Source organism: Capricornis sumatraensis, chromosome 3, assembly GCF_032405125.1.
Source record: "Capricornis sumatraensis isolate serow.1 chromosome 3, serow.2, whole genome shotgun sequence".
NCBI lineage: Eukaryota > Metazoa > Chordata > Mammalia > Artiodactyla > Bovidae > Capricornis > Capricornis sumatraensis.
The window spans coordinates 57,850,613-57,867,472 of NC_091071.1; the positions used below are offsets into that span (position 1 = coordinate 57,850,613).

The 16,860-nt window shown below is 36.1% G+C and overlaps 1 protein-coding gene across 1 annotated transcript in view; it reads right to left on the minus strand.

Annotated features, from left to right (window-relative positions):
• Positions 1 to 16,860, minus strand: part of NUP35 (nucleoporin 35) — a 32,833-nt gene that overhangs the window by 6,445 nt on the left and 9,528 nt on the right. The window contains exons 4-5 of the mRNA XM_068968329.1: positions 14,678 to 14,738; positions 934 to 1,075 (exon numbers count right to left, since the gene is read on the minus strand). Of these exons, the coding sequence (XP_068824430.1) occupies positions 934 to 1,075; positions 14,678 to 14,738 (203 nt within the window). The remainder of the gene's footprint in view (positions 1 to 933; positions 1,076 to 14,677; positions 14,739 to 16,860) is intronic.

The following is a 16,860-nucleotide window of genomic DNA, read 5'->3' on the forward strand; positions in this document are numbered from 1 at the left end:
TACTGTGTGCATTGTTCTTCCTTCAAGCTCTTATGTTTTTGTATTTTTCACCCCCAAACTAAGTAAAGTAAGGTGCAGCAACAGTATGACATCACACTTTCAGAAACGAACCTTATGTAGTATTGTATAAACAATCATAGCCTGAAAATAAAAAACCTGGGTTTTTGCTGAAGTTTTACTGATAACTAGATATAAGTCTCTGAGTAAATCACTTAATCTGTCTACCCCTTCAGTTTTTCATCTGTGAGTGACACAGTATGATTTCTAAGATGCCTTACTTTTTTTGGATCTAAAAACCTATTCAAACGCATCTAGGACTGTCATGCACAGTTTCTATTAATGTTCGATATTCTATAGTCAGTAAGTACCAATCCTGTGACATAGTATGCATACATATACAAATACAATTCAACTTGTTAGCTCAAAACTGGTAAAGTCCAATATAAGCAAAGACACAGTTCCAACAAAGGAAGGGGCTTCCTAAGTCTAGCGGTTCAACCCTCTTCCAATATTCAGCAAATATACTGAAGAGAAAATAATTTAAGAAAAGGCAAACAGAAAAATGATGGAAAAACTATTAAAAATCAAAAAGTAATATACATGCTGAAATGTCAAGGGCTTCCCTTGTGGCTCAGCTCGTAAAGAACCTGCCTGCAATGCGGGAGACCTGGGTTCGATGCCTGGGTTGGGAAGATCCCTCGGAGAAGGGAAAGAAACGTCAAGAGAAGAAGAGACGAAATGTCAAGGTGATATATATTGATGTCTGCAACTTACCCTGAAATGTACCAACAATAACAAAAAAGATGAATTTAGGTGAATCTAGGTGGATAAATGAGTGTCTGCTGTGCAACTATTTTACTTTTTTTAAATATATTTGATAATACTCATTAGAAAACATTGTTGCTTTAAAGGTAAATTATCTAGAAACCTTACCCGAACACAGTCACCCAAGTGTCATCAAGGTGATCTTCAGATGTCAGAGAATCTCCTTGAGTATAAAAAGGATCCAACTGGGCAGGAGATAATGTTGTCTTTCGGGGTTGACCAATGTTTGCTGGACTAAACATACTCTGCCCTATATTAGTATATTTAGTAAGTTAGTTACCAATATAAACACCTTGGTTTATTTTAAATGAAAGCTTTAGTTCTAAATGGAAAAGTATATTAAAAGTTGGCAATTCCATAAATAATTCAAAATACATACTGTAACCAAATCATAATTATATACTACTATTCAATGAGAGGAAACCATTAAAATTTGAGTGTAACTTATGACTTTGCAAATTCATTTTTTATTACAAATTTCTAAATGTTTCATTAATTTCCAGTTAAACCTACACCAGAATGATGTCCAGTCAACCTCAAGGACTTCTGTTGGACTCATCTTCCAAACCCACCACTTACATTATGGCACCTCTGCCTTAAAAATACTCAATTACTTCTCATTAGACACTACAAAATCCAAATGCCTCAGTCTCCACAATATCAGTTCAGTTCAGTTGCTCAGCCATGTCCAACTCTCTGTGACTCCATGAAGATGGCACATCAGGAGTCCACCCAAACCCATGTCCATTGAGTTGGTGATGCCATCCAACCATCTCATCCTCTGTCGTCCCCTTCTCTTCCTGCCCTCAATCTTTCTCAGCATCAGGGTCTTTTCAAGTGAGTCAGCTCTTCACATCAGGTGGCCAAAGTACTGCAGTTTCAGCTTCAACATCAGTCCTCCAATGAACACCCAGGACCGATATCCCTTAGGATGGACTGGTTGGATCTCCTTGCAGTCCAAGGGACTCTCAAAAGTCTTCTCTAACACCACAATTCAAAAGCATCACTATACTTCCAACCTTATTTTTCCAGTGTGCCCCTAAACAGTACTACCCTAGTCCCTAAGATGTGAATGCAGTTTTCTCTTATTCAGGATATTTCTATCCGAAATGTCTGATTCTATTTTTTCTTTTCTTATCCTTCAACAACTACAATTAATGAGTGCTTCATGTCCAACATGCCAAGCTAAACACTTTACATGTTCATTTTATCTCAGAAGCTCTGTCCTATTGAGACCACATATTTCTGGGAAGCAGAGATTTTAAATGTACACTAAGGATCATTACAGGTATTAAAGATATAAAAAGTGACCAAGTTAGACCAAAGGGAGGAAAAAAAATCTCTAACAGAGCTTAAATTCTCATGGAAGAGGGACAAGCAAATACCCAGTATGTTAGAAAACAAAATCCTGTTAAAAAAAAAAAAAAAAAAACATAATGCAGAGAAGAGTGATAAGGAATACATATGCAGATAGAGTTAATATTCAAAATACATAAGGGACTCAATTCAACAACAAAACAACCAATCCAATTTTTTTAAAAAATGGAAAGAGGAACTCAACAGACATTTTCCCAAAGACATACAAATGTCCACAGGTACAAAGACAGGTGCTCAATATCACTGATCATTAGGAAAACGCAAATCAAAACCAGAATGAAATATCTCAGGGCTATTCATCAATGGCTATCATTTAGGGGGGGAAAAAAAAAAAAAACAGGTAAGGGTTGGTAAGAATTTGGAGAAAAGGGAATCCTTATACACTGCTGGTGGGAATATAAGTTGGTACACACACTGTGAAAAACAGTATGTATGGGAAACAGTGTGGCAATTCCTTAAAAATCTGGAAATTAAACTGCCTTATGATCCAGCAATCCCACTGCTGGGCATACACACCGAGGAAACCAGAATTGAAAGAGTCACATGTACCCCAATGTTCATCGCAGCACTGTTTATAATAGCCAGGACATGGAAGCAACCTAGATGTCCATCAGCAGACGAATGGATAGAAAGCTGTGGTACATATACACCATGGAGTATTACTCAGCCATTAAAAAGAATACATTTGAATCCGTTCTAATGAGGTGGATGAAACTGGAGCTGATTATACAGAGTGAAGTAAACCAGAAAGAAAAACACCAATACAGTATACTAACATATATATATGGAATTTAGAAAGATGGTAATGATAACCCTGTATGCCAGACAGCAAGAGACACAGATGTATAGAACAGACTTTTGGACTCTGTGGAAGAGGGAGACGGTGGGATGGATTTGGGAGAATGGCCTTGAAACATGTATACTATCATGTAAGAAACAAATTGCCAGTCTAGGTTTGATACAGGATACAGGATGCTTGGGGCTGGTGCGCTGGGATTACCCAGAGAGATGATATGGGGAGGGTGGTGGGAGGGGAGTTCAGGATGGGGAACTCATGTACACCCGTGGCAGATTCATGTCAATGTATGGCAAAACCAATACAGTATGGTAAAGTAAAATAATAAATAAATAAATAAATAAAAACAGTATAGAGGGTTCTCAAAAAAATTAAAAATAGAGCTACATTTGATCCAGCAATCCCACTTCTGAGCATATAGCCCAAGAAAACGAAAGCAGGATCTCAGATATCTACACTCCCATGTTCACTGAAGCACTATTCACAACAGCCAAGATATGGATACAAAATAAAGGTCCATCAGTAGATAGATGGATAAAGAAGATGTGCTACATGTCCAACGAAATGTCAGTCAGCCATTTAAAAGAATGAAGTCCTGCCATTTGTGACAATATGGATGGACCTTCAGTGCATGACATTCAAGATGGTAAGTGAAAGAAGTCAAACCAGTACTGTATCACCTCATTTATATGTGGAGTGTAAAAAAGCAGAACTCCCCGCAGTGGTTACCAGGGACCTGGGGATAGAGGATAAGGGGAGTTGTTCTGGTCAAAGGGACAGATGAATAAGCTCTGGGGATTTAAGTACAGCATGCTGATTATCACTAACACCAGATTACATACTTAAAAGCTGCTAAGAGAGTAGAGTTTTCTCACCACAAAAAAAAAAAAAGAAAGAAAGAAATGGTAATTAAGTAATATGATGAAAAGTGTCAGCAACACTAGGATCATTTTGTAATATATCAGTGTAACAAATCAGCACATAGTATACAATTTAAACTAGACTGTCAATTATAGCTCAGTAACTCTGTAATGTTAGTTTCCATCTATTTTATTCTATCCATAAATTAACCTGTAACAGTAGACTTGTACGTTACTTCAAGATTCAAATGGAACTTTAAATAGATAAGAACTCACAAAAGTTAACTATTTTAACAAGATATAACTTCAATACTATGAATGATGCACTTGGTACAATTATTATTTTGCATCAACAGCACAAATATATTCAGAGTCAAATCTAAAATAAAAGACTTCCTAGAATGATCTCCATTCTCTTGCCTCCAAGCAGTATCAAACCAAAACTACAGCCTCAACAGAATTAAAAGTCAAAGGCATCAATAAAGTAAAAACTGCAATGTAACAATGTGATTCTAACTAAAGAGGAAAAATATGATCATTTACAAATTTCAAAGTTCTTAATTCTTTATTCCACACAACTTGAATTTCCTTACATCATCTGGACTCAAGTTCAGAAATCAGAATTAATCTAACACATTAATATAGCCTTTCCTTATGGAAAAAAATAAATAATTTCAGATCACCTCAGATCTGCTAGGCTAATTAAGAAATCTATTTAATTCAGAACACTATCCTAGCCCCTACTAGAAAATAAGAGAAGATGCTCAAAACTGATTTTTTTATGTTCAGTTGTCAAGAAATCAGGCTAAAAACAATTTAGCAACCAGAAACTTGACAAACAAATATTTAAATATTTTTACAACAGTAATCAAGCAAAAGAAGGTATGGAACAGTTATTAACTCTAGAGAAAACAAAAGGATATCCAAGACGGACATGGAATTCTAGTATATTACATGGTTCAGTCTACAGATGCACCTAATTTTAAAATTAAATTAATGCTTAAGAGAGACAATACAAAGTAAGTAACTTAAAGAACGTTAAACTGCACAGGATGCTATAATACATTTGGCCACTTTTCTTTTACTAGCAATTATTCTTTTCTTCATCATCACAGAGGCATTAATAGGTATAAAATATTTCTAAAATAAGCCTGATTTAAAATGAAACACCCTACTTTAATAAGTGAGCTCATCAACTTATCAACTTTCCTGCTAGGAAATATGGAGAAGCACACAAACGATAACCTTAAATAAGTTTAGTTCTTACTACAAAGACATGCCTTTAACACAATAAAAGAGATGATAAAAGGCATTTTAGTATAAAATCTAAAGCCAATTCAAAAATTTTATGTCCTGTATTACCATTAAGAAGGTACAATTTAGCTTTGCTATATCATGTAATAACCTTCAAGGAAGAAATTAAATGAAGGATCAAAATAAGACAACCATTATGACCTTTAAAAATAAAACAAATCAAAATTAAGTCTCAAATAAGCAATCTAACTTTTGCCCCATCAACTACTCTGAAAAACAAATCACTAATACATAACCTAAAAGTATGTACATAACTTTAGCACAATTGCCCCCCACCTTATTACTGTTTCATTGGTCCAGTAATTTTACTTCCTTTCAATCAGACTTCTGGTACCTACAAGCAATGCTTTGTAAAATGAAAAAGCATGCCTATCATACCACATCAAATTGTGTCTCCCTTAGTAAATCATTACTCAAACAGTCTTAAGATCAGACTGGAAGTGGAGGGCAAAAGAACTTATTACCTTTTATGAAAACGTCTTTAATTAAAGACCAGATTCAATTATTTCAAAACAGACCACTAACCTAAATGAAAATAAGAGACAGAAAGAGTGGGAAATTTTAAATAAGATACATGGCATATGAAACTTCCCAGAAAAAGAGGTTCCTGGCAATGCTGTTACCTTCTTAGCATGAAACAATGTAGCACAAAGTATAAAAAAGAATTTGGTTTCAATCCAAAGAGATGTTTGGCCTTTCCAGGTTCCTGGGAGATAACCCCTATAACCCTAGGAATTTCCCCAGCCAGGAGAGTGCTTTCTGGTATTTGTGGCAAGCCCCTCAACCTCAAGTGAGTCTGACAGTTCATGCTAACAAGGTGACTTCTAGTGAAATAGGTCGTGCCATAATGACCACCCATAAAGACCATTCATGTTATTTAAAAAGGTCACCTCTGGACAGAAGAAGGGATGGAGACTGAGTTTAGCCACTTGATCAACGATGCAATCATTTTTATGTGATGAAACTCCAATGGAAACTCAAGGCATGGAGGCTCCGTGAGCTTCCCTGCTTGCTACTCTGTGCATAGTGCCATGTCTCAACGGCCAGAGGATAACACATCACAGCTCTTGCTTGGAACAGTCCCAGACTTCAGCCTACGTAGCTCTTTCTTTAGAAGGTTCTAATCTGTATCTTTTCCATAATAAAACTAACTGTAAGCATTGCACTTTCAGTGGATCCTCAATCTGTCCAGTGAATTATCAGACCTTAGACTAGGCTTGGGAAAGCCTGAATTTGTAGCCAGCAAGTATGAAATGAAAGTGGCCCTGGGGACCCCTAAACTTCCTGCAAGGACTGTCTGCTCAGACTTGCAGTTTGATAAATGCATTGTACCCAGATGAATATAACAATGTCCAAAACAGTACGACGAACTGAATACCAGTATTCATCTCCAGCGTTTGCCAGGTAACTAATAACAATGATTCTGGAAAGTCCAAGGTTTTGGAGACTTTGGTGTGAAACAGACTCCTGGTTGAAATCAAGGAAAACTAGTTTAAGAGAGTATATAATAAGAGATGAAAAGGCAAGCCCTTCCTCATCTTGTGCAGCTTATTCCACCCCCATAAAACCAAGGTGTTAATCCCCAAGGTAAAGAAGCGTCAATAGCTCAGGACTCAGTGGGTCCCAGTCACAGTGGAGAATAACTATGTAATAACTAAGCGAAAATCTGCATATTGAAAAGAAGACTTCCCCTTTCCTACATTCAGAACAGCTTAGACATTAATACCAAATATTAAAGAATTTTTCTTTGGGAAATTTAAGAGAAAGGACCTATATATGCTGAAATCAGATACATTTTTGTTGGAAAAATCTCTAACTGTCCAGTGCTCCTACAGCAAAGCCCAAAAAGAGACAGAATAACCTCTCTCCACTAATTTCCCCCTTCCTACCATTGTCAACACACACACAGAGACTCCAAGTAGCTATTTAGTGCCTCATTCAATATATATGCCTTCACTAAGAAAAGGTGTAAGATTAAAAAAAAAAAAAAGAAAAGAGAGAGAGAGAGGAAAAAAAAAGATCCAGAAGGAAACAGACAATATGAACAGGAATAAAAGTCCAACGTGAACTTCACTGGTAAGTTATTTTAACCATGAAACAAGAGAGGATGCTACATTTTAAATACTTTAAGAGAACAGCAGCAGAAAAGATCATTGAATATTAAAATATTAAAATAAATTATTAGATGCACTGGAAATTCAGATTATGACTTCTTTCAGAAAGCAGAATACAGATATAAAAGACACTCTAACACAGAAAAAGTAGAAATTTAGAAATCTCTGCAGCACTCACAAAACAGAAGAAGTTCCAGAGAGATAGAGAACACAGAAAACAGTGGGAAAGCTATTATCAAATACAAGGAAGTTTGCCAAAACCCAGGCCAAGTGTCTTGATTTAAAGGATCCACCAATTCCCCAGAAAAATAAAGTCCCACACCAAGGCAGATTTGTGAAACTGACAACACTAACCCTACAGAGACCTTAGATTTTTTGAAACCAAGCCCCTACAACAACTTAGGAGCCATCACCGAGTATGGCTTCTGCAGAACTCTGGAAGCCAGAAGACAAAGAAATGATGCCTCCAAAATTCCAATCTAGAACTCTACGCTTGGCCAAACAAGCAGCCTGCTTATAAGGAAGAGAAAAAGCATTGCAAACTCAAGGTCTTAAAGTTTATTTCCCATGTTAACTTTTCCTAGAAAGGTACTCAAATATGTCCTTCACCAAAATGAGAAAATAAACTAAGAAAACATGTTAACTAGGAAAAATAGAGCAACTCTAGAAACTTGCTAAGGCAAATTCTGAGATAAGATAGGAAACAGCCAGAAGAGAAGCTGAGAAAAAAAACAAAACAAACAAAAATGAATCCATGAACATTTTTAAAAAGACACAGCAGCAGAACAGTTGCTTAAAGGAAGCAAATGGCACATAGAAAATTAGACAAATGGAAAAAAGAAACTATTAACTAAAGAAAAATTAAAATGTTACAGGAAGGATAAATTATACTACTTGATGCAACACTAAACAGCACCTATATAATCATAGTAATATAAAACACTGACAAAGGAATAAAGTTTGATATATTTCAATTATATTCAGATAATGCAAGGGAGATAATTATATTCAATTACCTTAAGATAAATATAGCAACTTTAAAAATAAAAATCAAGAATTAGCAATATAATTATATACAGTCGACTAAGTAATGGCCCTCCAGGATGGCTACATCCTAATCCCCAGAACCTGTGATGTTACTTTATCATAGCGAAAGAGATTATGCATTTAAGATTAAGGATCCTGAGATGGGAAGACTATGGAGGATTATTCAGGTGGACTCCCAATACATCCACCAGTGTCCTCACAAGAGATGTGATGTGATGATGGAAAAAGACTGGAGTGACACAGCACACTTTTAAGTTGAAAGAAGGGACCACAAACCAAAGAATATAGGTAACCACTAGAAACTGGAAAATACAAAACCAAAAAGCAGGGGAATGGATCCTCTCTAGGGCCTCCAGAAGGTATTAGTCTTACCAACACCTGGACTGTGGCTCAATGAAACTGACTCTGGACTTTTGACTTCTGGAATTACAAAATAAATCCAAACAGTTTTAAGTCACTGAACTTGTGGTAATCTGTCATAGTGACAACAGACAGCTAATACAGCAACTTATTCAGGTAAGGGAAGCTAAATTCCAAAAGGAATAGCTCTAAGATCTGGACTAGCTAGTTCTGGAGGAATAAAGCTAAAGATTGCAGCATTTCATTATAGTACTGCATTTAAGTACTATGTGCTATTTTTAAACAATTTGCAATTAGTACTTTGACTAAAACATAAGATATTATCCCACTAAAATTAAAGACCAATCAATGGTACTATGGCTACTTTGGCATGAAACTAAATAAATTTTGGTCATTAATTTTAAAAAGTTAATGCCACAGGCAGAAAAATGGTCCCCCAAAGATGCCTATGTCCTAATACCCAGGAGTTGTGAATATGTTACATTACATGGTAAAGAGAAATTAAGGATACTATGGAATTAAAATCACTAATCATCTCATCTTACACAAGAAGATTATGCTGGACTAATAGAGTGAACCCAACAGAAATCACAGAGGTCCTTAAATGGCGAGGGGAAACAAATGATGTGAAATAAAGGCTCAACTAACCACTGCAGGCTTTGAAGTTGGTAAGAATGCATGAGGCAAGAAACATGGGGAGTTCTAAAAGCTGGAAAAGAGAAGAAAACAAGATTCTCCCCTAGCACCTCCACAAAAGAATGGAGTCCTACTAATACTCTGACTTTAACCCACAGAGACATATTCCAGATTTCTGACTTCCAGAATTTTAAAATAATAAATGAGTTATTTGAAACCACTATAATCTGTGATAATCTGTGTCAGCAGCAATAAGAAACTAATATAACCTAGATTAAGGCTAATTTTACACAATATATTAAAGAAAAACTATGCCACGCCAAGTTGGGACACAAATATTCCAATCATCAGTGTTGGGATGTCATTGCCTCAAAACACTATATACATATAGCAGTTTCCTCTGTCTGCTGTAACAAACTACCACAAACTGAGTGGCTTAAAACAGCAGAAATTTATTCTCCCACAGTTCTGGAAACCAGAAGTCTAAGAACAAGTTTTCAGCAGAGTCTAACACCTACTGAAGGGCAGCAATCAAATAATTCCTTGCTTGCTGGCTCCTATAGCTTCCAGAAACCCTGGTGACTTTTGTGTTAGAGAACACAATGGTCCTCGCCATTTAAGAACCTTTGTGATTTTGTTGGGTTCATTCTATTAGTCCAGCATAACCTTCTTGTGTAAAATGAGATGATTAGCAATCTTAATTCCATAGCATCCTTAATTTCTCTTTACCATGTAATGTAACATATTCACAACTCCTGGGTATTAGGACATAGACATCTTTGGGGGACTCTCTTTCTGCCTGTGGCATTAACTTTTTTTTTTTAATGCAAAATAAATTATCTTTATTGATCAATTTCCCTAAATTGCAACAAGTTTTATAAGTTCTTTTTAAAATTAAACTTTTTAAAATTAATCACCAAAATTTATTTAGTTTCATGCTGCAATACTTCAATGTTTGCCTCACTTCATATCACCTTCTCCTCTGTATATCTCTCCTGTCTGTGCCAAATTTCTCTGTGCCTCTAAGAACACTTGTGATTGGATTTAGGGCGCACTTGCATCCAGGTAATAACCAGGATTATCTTCCCCTCTTTTCCTCTCTCCTTAACTGTCCACCCTCCTTGAGAGATACCCCTCTCAAGATCCTTAACTTAATACGTTTTGGCCACAAAAAGCAGTACTCAGGGTTCCAGGAGTTAGAATATGAACATGTCATTTTGGAGGCAACCATTCAACTCACTACAACTTACATCCATCAATCCATTCAGTCAACCAACATTTTCTGACGTCCCTTTATACCCAGCTCTGTGATAGGTAAACAATGAAGGTATATAGAAGGAATCTCTGTCCTAAAGATCATAACCCAGTAATGGGGTAAGATAAGAGCCTAGCAGAGAGTTCTATAGGCGCACACACAAGGAACAGCTAACCCAGATCAGAAAAAGAAGTGTCAGGGAAAAGTTGCTCACAGAAAAATCAGCCCTTTATCTGCTCTTCTGGGAACACTATTAGAATTCTGAGTTCCTGGCATCAACAAAAGCAGCCAGAAATGGCTATAATCTAAATATCATACTTAACCTGTTAACAGTATGCTAACACAAATAAGGACTCTAGCTCAGTACAAGTAAATGCTATACTGCTTGCAAAGGGTGACAAGTAAAAGAAAGGACTTAAGAAAAAAAAATGCAATTAAAAATAGGATGAAAAATAGAAGAATACTTAAATAGCAGAAGAAACCTAATCAGTGAGGATGGGGAAAGACAGGGCAAACATTCAATATTCTTTACCAGAGGCAATAATGATTGAAAAGTTTCTGAAATTCTTTAATCTTGATTACCTACTTTGTTGTATGACCAAGGTTTTCCTGCACCAGAAATAAGATTTTAAGAGATTTTTAACCTCAGTTAAAGAATTAAAAACTAACCAAAATCTTCTTATTACATACAAGTTCAGTTCAGTTCGGTCGCTCAGTCGTGTCCAACTTTTTGTAACCTCACGGACTGCAGCACGCCAGGCCTCCCTGTCCATCACCAACTCCCAGAGCTTTAAACTCATGGGTACAAAGACCTCAGCATAAATCAGTAATTCATACCATTAAGTTCTGTGATATCTCTTTATAAAAGCTGTCAACCTCCAAAAGTTGAAATTTACAAATTATAGAAGTTTTCATGTATTTAACATTAAATGTAAGAGTTTAAAAAACGAAAAGTCCACATATTCTCCCTCAATTTTCTCAACTCTTTTATTCAATTTCTTGTTTAGTATTGACCACGCATCATAGTCCTCATACCTACAACATGTTTTCAAAAGGATTCTTTTTCAAGGAGAAGCATTCTTTTTCACTTATGTCCCATTAAGACTTTCTATACATAAATTCTTTAAACTTAAAGGAGAAGCAGCAGTGGCTCCCAGTGGCCAATTTTATGACAGGGATATTTTCCTATCACAGTTTTTATATTTTCACATATGGTTTCTAAAATTACAAGAACCTCATAGAAGTTACAGTATTAGAAAAAACAGAGTAACAAAAGAAAGTTTAATTAGCTTTAACTCTGTACTCTTCTACTTGACAGCAATAAGAATATTGTAACACTTTTTAGAGAACTAAGAAATGCTTTAAAAGATAACATATTACTTAAATTACATGCTTTTCCATTTCCAAAGTCTCTGGAATCACTTACTGACTCAGCCAAACAGTCACTATTATAGCACACAGTCAAGTAGCAAGGTATTATCACACAACAAAGCACTGTCACCTACCTATTTGTTTGATCAGATTAAGATGGCTAAAACTTGAACTAATTCCCCCAGAACACTTCACCTCAAGTATGTAACTGAAATAGAGGTGACATCCTAGATTTTTTAACATGATATGTGATAGTCAGAAATCTAAAGACATCACCCCAAGGTTTCTGTCCCCCAGTTTGATTGACTGGTAATTCAACCAAACTCTAATCCAAGTATTGCTGTGAAGGGATTTTACAGATAGAATTAGGTTATTTATCAGCTGATCTTAAAATAAAGAACTACTGTGGACTACTGCAGTGAACCAAAAGAATCAAATGATCCCTTAACAGCAGCAGATGGCAGAAAAGTCAAATCAGAACTACAAGAGAACAGAGAGGTCAGAGAGACTCAAAGCATATAAAAAGACTTGATCTGCCATTGTGGCTTTTGAAGACAGAAAGAAAACTAGAAGCCAAAGAGTGAGGGCAGCCTCTAGACAATGAAAACAACCTCTGGCGACAGAGACCTCGGTCCTCCAACTGAATGCAACTGAATGACCAATGACCTGGACGCAGATTCATCCAGTTTCCAGAAAAGAACAGAGCCCTGCTAACATCTGAGCTCTGCCCAAGACATCTGACCACAGAAACTATGAGATAATAAACGTGTGTTGTTTTAAGCCATTAAGTTTGTGATAATTTGTTACAGCAAAAGTTCTTTAAAAATACAGATTTTGGTACCAAGTAGAATGCTGCTGTGATATCTGTAAGTGTGGACATGCCGTTAGAATAGGGCAGTGGGTAGAGGCTGGAAGAACTTTGAGGAAGATGATAGAAATAGCATTGAACAAGCCAGAAACCTACACTTTAAAGAGCACTGCCAGTGATGGCTCACACACCGCTTGAAGAAATCAAGATTTGGAGGATAAAAAGATCTGTTTGTCACTTGCTATTATTTTGTCATCCATTTTGCCTTTAAACAGGAGTGTTGGGCACCTTTCGTTTATATAATTGTCCATTCAGTTCATTTAAATCTACTGTCTTGCTAGTGCTTCTTTCATTTCATCTGTTTTTGCTGTTGCTTCTCTTTTCCTCCTTTCCTGTCCTGTTTTCCGTCTAAGCCACCCCCATCTCTGACCTGGGTTAAGGTAGTAGCCAACTATCTGATCTCCTTGCTTCCACCCTGTCCCTTACTCCCTTACTCACAGGGGCAGTCTCGTCCTATATTTTTCTACCTTTTCTGGGTAAAGACCAAGTGCTATTAATACAATAACCCCCATTACCTCTCTGGCCTCATCTCCTAGTATTCACCCCCTCCCTCACTCCAGTTCACACTAACTTCTTGACACGTATTTGAACACTCCAGACACAATCCCACCTCAGTGCCTTTGTACTTGCTTCTTCCTCTGTTTAGGAAATTTTCCCTAAACATTTTTGAGCAAATGTTAGTTTTCCATAACTATTTGTAGTAAGCAGAATAATGCCCTCCCACCCCAGCTGTCCATGTCCTTATCCCTAAAACCTAGGAATCTTACATTACATGGTAAAGGAGAATTAGGACTGCAGATGTTAATATTGCTAATCAGATGACATTAAAATACGGAGATTATCCTGGCTATCCACAAGGGCTGGAAGTCTTCACCGGGGTCCTTAAAAGACAAACAGCAAGACTTGACATGAAGCAGAATAATCAGAAAGATACAATGTTGCTGACTTTAAAGATGGAGGAAGAAGACCAGAAAGAAATGTGGCCAGCCTCTACAAGATGGAGAAGGCAGAAAACGGATTCTTCCCCAGAGCCTCCATAAATTAACATGGGCTACCAATGCCTTGATTTTAGCCCATTGAAACCCATTTCAGATTTCTCACCTCCAGAACTGTAAAAATAATACACTGAATTGTTCAAACCACTTTTAAGTTTATGGTAATATGTTACAGCAGCAAAAGAAAACTAATAACGCTACCTTAGTTATATAAGCCCTTATTTCCTACTTCCCTTTGCTGCTTAATTTTCCTCCACAAAATATGTTACCTTCTAACAAACTATTTATTTACTTATAAATGTAAATTTCATAAGTAAATGTAAGCTCCATAAAGGCAAAGATTCTATTTTTTTTCAGTTTCCCAGGGCATGGTACATGATTGTATGCCAAGTATTTGCTGAATGAACATTTGATAGATTATAAATATAAATACATAAATATGTAGGAAAAGCTGTGCTTATGATGATGCTGACAGTGACAGAAATACCATTAATCTTAAAGAAAAACGAGATATAATCAATGGCTATTTGTAGTCAGTGACATTCAGATTTACAGCTATGCATTAATATCTCTCAAAACATCTTTATTATTCAGTCTGCATTCCTCTTCTCAACTGCAACTTTTTTTTTTTAATTACAGTTTTAACAATTCAGGAGACACAGTAGAATAGCATAACCTTATCTGTAAGTTCAGAAAAGAACCAATATACAAATATTTCCTTCCTAAAGAAAGTTACTGACATTTGAGAAAGTCTCCAAGTTTGAAAAATAAGACAAAAGTTTGGCAATTACCAACAAAGGTCTTACTATCTTCATTAAAAGAGTAAAAAATTGTCACTGTATTGAAAGGCATTGCTTACCTGTTCCAGGAGTAGTTGGCACAACTCCAACGAGAGGACTCTGCATTACTGAAATGTTTGCCTACGCGAAAACAGAAGAAAGTGTTCAGGTCAAATGCAAAGTTCTAACCATAAAACAAACACAGTAAATGTCGAAGAACTTCATTCAACAGACAACTGAATGTCTACCAGGTACTGGCAATGCCTCTTATTAGCTCACAATTGAAGAGTACTTTCTAAGTTTGCTTGTTTTGTTGTTGTTTTTTTTTTAAGTTGAACACTACTAATCTAAAAAGGCAGATTCGTTAGCGTATTATAATGTTTAAAATAAGAAAAGCTGCACTAGGTAAAAAGACACTATTTTTATTAACAGTAACACTGCTATTTGTTTTTAGTACCTAAAATACAGTATTTGAAATAACAGATATAAGGGTGATTCTTCAAATCATCGAAGTTCAAACTGAAAAACAGAAAGTTGGCAAAATTGTATTTTTAAATTGACATTTACAAATCATGAAATAGTATAGATTCAAACCAGTCTACACAGTAAACAGCATATCTCTGCCTCTACTAGTAAAAAGTAACAAAAACTAGTTCCTTTAAATCTGAGAAAATTAAAGATTTAAGTAGTTAAAAAATCTTTCTATAAACAAAATAGAAAACAATAGCTAATCGAGAATGAGAAAGACTCTTTCTCTAGAAGTAAACAGAGAGAAAATTTTTTTAACCGATTTTGATTAAACTAAGAAAATCTAAAATCTGGTTATTTACCCAGCAACCAGATCAAATGTCAAGAGATTATTAAAGGAGGATACAAATTCATTGTTCAATTCTTAATGAGAACTTATGAGTAGAGAGGATTTCCAAAGTCTCAGCGGGTAAAACTAATTTGGGCTTTAATAATATTCTTAGCAATTTTCAAGTCAAAAGCTTTATCTACAAATTATGGCTCACAAGATTTTTAAACATTTTGAACATAGCAGTAACTATAAACTCCTTTTCTTTCCAGGTATTATCAGAGGAGTAATGAAAGGTGGCATAAACTTATAAGCCAGAGGTCCTCATACCAAATTAAACATCAGATTTACCTATCAACCTTTAGAAAAATACAACAGAATATTCTGGACTTAGTTAAGTTTATCACAATACTGTCCAAATATAACACAAGCCACACAAGTAATTGTTTTAGAGTAGGCATGTACATCTGTTAGGGAAATTATAAATAAAATGGAGGGAGTCTTGTTCAGGCTTCAGAAGCTGGAGAGCAGGCCTCTGACTGACTTCTCACCATGCCAAACTATGTGCTTGCCAGCAAGCACACCAACTGTTACTAGCAAATCAAGTGGCACTTTAGATAAGAAAAGGAGTGGCGTTTGTAATTTCTTGAGCCCCTGGAGGCCTAGCCAGCCTCCCAGGATCTAAGAAGTCTTATGACTCATAAGGTAAAAGAAACAGCAATGTAAAACTTAAAAACCAGAGCTGCATTTTTGCACACGAGCTGATGATGGTATTGTTTTGCAGCTTGGAACTATAAGCGGGAGTCCCCAAAAACCTCACCCGTGGAGTGGACACACCAGCCAGGACTCTCTTCCCTAAAAGGGATTCCAGACTGCTGTTACTCTGGACTTCCCAGCACCATTCAAGTCTGGATGTGGGTTTCAGCACAATCTGGTGATATGCATGCCACAGTTCTATTGTTTCTGTTTCTTTTCTCTCAGAGACAGTATATTGAAATTAATCAAATAAGCCTTTATTGAGAATTGAAACTATTTACTGTGTGTGTAATGAATGGCTTCTTTTGTTAATCAATCCTTCTAACCTAAAATGAAGGGTTTAAAACTTTCTGCAAAACAACATCTCAGTTAATTATGGGACTAGCCACATTTCAAGTGTAGACAGCCATACTTGGCTAGTAGCTACTACACTGAACAGGAGGGCAGGTGTACCAGTGTTGGTAAGAGAAAGTATTCTGTCTAACACAATGAATTAATTTTGCTTTGCTTTACAAATAGGCCCAGTAGGCCAGGTGTATCAAGCCTACAATCAAAATTTACTGAAAGATTTTTCTACTTTTCTTAAACTTGCCAATAAATATACTATATTTGATTTAAAGAAAGGCCTTTAATATTCCTCCAAATCAAACAGCATAAGTATCTTTATACAACGAACTTACCAGTTTAGCTGAAACACTTTGTTTCCGTATC